Source organism: Manihot esculenta, chromosome 6 (genome assembly GCF_001659605.2).
Source record: "Manihot esculenta cultivar AM560-2 chromosome 6, M.esculenta_v8, whole genome shotgun sequence".
Lineage (NCBI taxonomy): Eukaryota > Viridiplantae > Streptophyta > Magnoliopsida > Malpighiales > Euphorbiaceae > Manihot > Manihot esculenta.
In genome coordinates this window covers 76,335-80,980 of record NC_035166.2, presented here as the reverse complement: position 1 = coordinate 80,980, position 4,646 = coordinate 76,335, and the positions used below count along the sequence as shown (strand labels likewise).

At 33.9% G+C, this 4,646-nt stretch overlaps 1 protein-coding gene across 1 annotated transcript; it reads left to right on the top strand.

The window, feature by feature from the left end:
• The first annotated feature begins 842 nt into the window (after positions 1–842).
• LOC110617141 (auxin efflux carrier component 2) lies at positions 843–4,190 on the top strand. Its single transcript, XM_021759754.2, has 6 exons — positions 843–2,227; positions 2,351–2,627; positions 2,725–2,810; positions 2,912–3,069; positions 3,253–3,329; positions 3,863–4,190. The coding sequence occupies exons 1-6, from the start codon at positions 1,012–1,014 to the stop codon at positions 3,927–3,929; spliced, it is 1,881 nt and encodes a 626-aa protein (XP_021615446.1). The 5' UTR covers positions 843–1,011; the 3' UTR covers positions 3,930–4,190.
• The last annotated feature ends 456 nt before the right edge of the window (positions 4,191–4,646 follow it).

Sequence of the window (4,646 nt, the reverse complement as noted above, 5' to 3'; positions counted from 1 at the left end):
TGGGTTGTATTTTATTTTTAAGCCATCGTAAAAGCGAGAGAGAAGGGTTTCGGAACTCTCAACATTCACATTATTTTATTTTATTTTATTTTATTTTGCTGTTAAAATTTTATTTTTCCACTTTTTTATCAGAATTTAGATTCTATTATAACATTATTTTTTAAAAAGTAAAGCGCACTTAATTCCTATTATTAGATAAATTAAAATATCATCAAATAGTGAAATATAGAAAATACAAATAAATAATGAGACTTAAAATAAAAAAAAAGGGGGAACTGATCAATTTTGTGAATTTCATCCACTGACAAATAGATATATTAACTATTAAGCCAAAACTCAGATACAATAAAATAACTGGATTATTTATTTGATTTAATAGTAAATTAAGAATATATTCTTTTTATTAATTCATTTAACTCCATGTGCACCGGTATTACTGTATGATACCCTTGGTGTGAAGGCTGTATTATCTTTATATATAGGAAATATCCTTGCTGCTGCAACGGATCACTGCTAATTGTCTAACTCATGTGCATGAACGATTAGAGTGGCGAATAGTAAGGTTTATATGCAATAAATATGATTAATTCGTAATCTAATATTGTTTATTCTTTTGGTAATGAATCTTCCACATGTTACCTTTCTTGTATAGCAGAGAATCCCATTCCCTTCGAGACAAGTTCTACGCTGTATGTATTTCTTTATTCGTCGCTGTCTTCTTCATGTCTGCATCAAACCGTATTTGGCTATAGTAAAGAGTAATCCAACAAATTAGATTTAAAAGAGACGGGGGCAAAAACGCTCATTGTTTACTTCCAAAAGATTAAAATAACATCGAATCTATTGACCGGAGGAACAAATTAACTGCCACGGCTGCTTTCTTCATATCCATGCCTTTCCTTTTCTAGTGGAGATACAAGAAAGCCACCCACAACCTCCTCTCTCTCTCTCTCTCTCCCCCTGCGCACTCACAATTCTTCCTCTCCTTCTTCTTCTTCGTCGTCCTGAGCCATGATTACAGGCAAGGATATTTACGATGTTCTCGCAGCGATTGTTCCTCTATATGTTGCTATGATACTAGCCTATGGCTCAGTCCGATGGTGGAAAATCTTCACGCCCGATCAATGCTCCGGTATTAATCGTTTTGTGGCAGTCTTTGCGGTTCCTTTACTCTCTTTCCATTTCATCTCTTCCAACGACCCTTACGCCATGAACTATCGCTTCATTGCTGCCGATTCTCTCCAGAAAGTAGTCATTCTTACGGCTCTCTTTCTTTGGCAAGCTTTTAGCAAACGAGGTAACCTTGAGTGGATGATCACTCTCTTCTCTCTCTCTACCCTCCCCAACACTCTGGTCATGGGCATCCCTCTTTTGAAAGCCATGTATGGAGATTTTTCGGGGAGTCTTATGGTTCAAATCGTGGTCTTGCAGAGTGTAATTTGGTATACTTTAATGCTCTTCATGTTCGAATATAGAGGAGCCAAGTTACTCATCTCCGACCAATTTCCTGAGACAGCCGGTTCCATTACCTCCTTCAAAGTTGATTCTGATGTCGTTTCGCTAAATGGTCGGGAACCATTACAAGCAGATGCTGAGATAGGGGATGATGGTAAGCTTCATGTGGTTGTTAGAAGATCTAGCGCCTCGTCAATGGTGTCTTCCTTTAACAAGTCACATGGACTAAACTCAATAACATCCATGACCCCAAGAGCTTCGAATCTCACGGGTGTAGAGATCTATTCAGTACAATCTTCTCGAGAACCAACACCAAGGGCTTCAAGTTTTAACCAGACAGATTTTTATGCGATGTTTGCTAGCAAAGCCGCAAGTCCCAAGCACGGGTACACCAATAGTTTCCAGGGAGCTATTGGTGATGTTTACTCTCTGCAATCTTCTAAAGGAGTCACGCCTAGAACTTCAAATTTTGATGAGGAAACATTGAAAATCGGGAAGAAAAGAGGTGGGAGAAGCATGAGTGGGGAGTTGTTTAATGGTTATCCGCCTCCTAATCCAATGTTTGCAGGATCTACTAGTGGTTGTCCTAGAAAGAAGGAAAGTGGCGCGATGCCTAACAAGGAGCTTCACATGTTCGTCTGGAGCTCGAGTGCCTCACCAGTTTCTGAAGGGAATCTGAGACATGCAGTTCATAGAGCTGCCTCCTCTGACTTTGGGGCCATAGACTCTTCTAAAGTCGGTCTTCAGCATGAGACTAGTGCTGCTTCAAAAGGTGAGCCAAATCCCATCCGCAACCACATTTCATTTGGATAATTTCCTAATAACTAGTTCTGATGAAGAATACATATATATATATATATATATATATACTTCTCTTTGTAAATTCGATATCCAGCCATGCATGAATTGATTGAAAATATGAGTCCCGCTGGCAAAATGAATGGAGAAAAAGAGATCGACATAGAGGATGGACAAAAGTTTGCAGTAACTGGTTCCCCCTTCAATTGTCAAAAGAAGATGGAAATGGAATGCGATGGATCAAGAAAGCACCAGATGCCTCCTGCAAGTGTCATGACTAGACTCATACTAATCATGGTTTGGAGGAAGCTGATAAGAAACCCTAACACATATTCAAGCCTTTTGGGCGTAGTGTGGTCTCTCATATCTTTCAGGTAATTTTTAACACACCATATATGAACCTAGCTAGCATGCCTCTGAATTGACAATATATTCCTTCAAATTAAATTGGATGAAATTTGTCGCGTGCAGATGGAACATCCAAATGCCGTCAATTGTAAGAGGGTCCATATCAATATTATCAGATGCTGGTTTGGGAATGGCCATGTTCAGTCTAGGTATTTTTCGAAGGCTTGCATACCATTTGTTTCTTTTATTTTTGGTTCCTTTTCAATAAAATTTTTCCATAGTTAATAATACTTTATGATATATTAAGCAGGTTTATTCATGGCTTTGCAACCAAAAATTATAGCTTGTGGAAAATCTGTAGCGACTTTTGCTATGGCTGTAAGGTTTCTGACTGGTCCAGCTGTAATTGCTGCAACCTCTATTGCTATTGGTCTTCGTGGCCCTCTTCTACATGTGGCGATTGTTCAGGTAAAAACCCAATTTGAAAAAAGAAATGCTGTTTTTATTAATTGATCGATGTAATCAAATGAACTTAATTAACTTACAGGACCTTTTAACTACAATTTTGTTTTCTTTTTATTTTTTATGATGGCCCATTTCATTCTCTTATATATCCTTCCATATCGATATTCTGGTTACATTTACTGGCAGGCGGCTCTTCCCCAAGGGATTGTTCCATTTGTATTTGCCAAGGAATACAATGTCCACGCTGACATACTTAGCACTGCGTAAGTTATTAATTTGTTTACCTTCGTTAAAGAAACTAAGAAACTAGCTAAGACACCTTTTTCTTTTTTCTTTTTTGGCCAAGGGTTGATTACAAAAACCCTTTAAATTTTCTATCTCCATTGGTTGAAAATTAATACTTTTAATTGATATATTATGATAAAAAAAATAAGTAATAGTGTATTTTTTTATTTAAAATTAAATTACAACTAAATACTCTTTTTTTTAATACAACTAAATCAACTTTTAAACTTTAAGAATCAAACATAATTTTCAGTAATTAAATAAATAAATAATTTTTTTTATAGAAAAGAATAACTAGCTAGTAGTTAATTAGTTCATAATTAATTATTTGTATTCTTGATTTATTAACAAATTTTTTAAAGAAGTATTAATTTTAAATAGCAGAAATAATAATAATATATTAAAGTAAATGTTGGAGATTTTTTTATGATTAATTAAATTTTTAGTTTATTATTTGCTAGTAAGATAACTTTCCTTTTTTTTTTTTATTGTCATTTTCATATTTTCACAGGGTTATCTTCGGAATGTTGATTGCCTTGCCCATTACAATACTCTATTACGTGCTTCTCGGCCTTTGACTTCCAAGAAGACAAAGCAATAGGAGAAAAAAATATTAAAGTGATAAAAAATTTTGGCCATTGGAATTCGCAATACGCGGACATTGCACAATCATCTGCATGTGACCTCTGCTGTAATCACTTCCCGCAATGCTATTTATTTGTTTTTTACCAGCTTACATGCATGCATGGTTAGGTATGGAAATTAAAAGGCAGAATACTCTTAATATATAGCTAGCCATTTAACTACACTTGAATGAAGTGCTTAGCTTTCACTTTAACACATTGTTTCGTTCTTAAATTATTTGCGCAATATATATTTTCGAGATCTAAGAAAGTAACCGCACATATGCTTTAGAAACATACTTAACTCGTTTCTTTGCCTTTAGCATTCTTGCATAGGATTTACATACTGAATGGTCAATAATAAATAAAGAAAATAAAAGAACACATGGATCTTAACTTATTCATACATTGTTGTAATATTTATTTAATTAATATTACTACTTTAAAAATCACTATAAAAATCTATCGAAATAATAATACATATTAGTAATAGATTTAAATTTGTTATAAATTCGTAATGAATTAATAATAAATTTTATATTTCATTAGTAATTTTTATTATTTGGTAATATATTAATAAATTTATTACTAAATTTATTATTTAATAAAATTATTTATAAATTTAATAATTAATTTTAAAATCCATTACTAAATTAGCTAAAATTCAGTAAT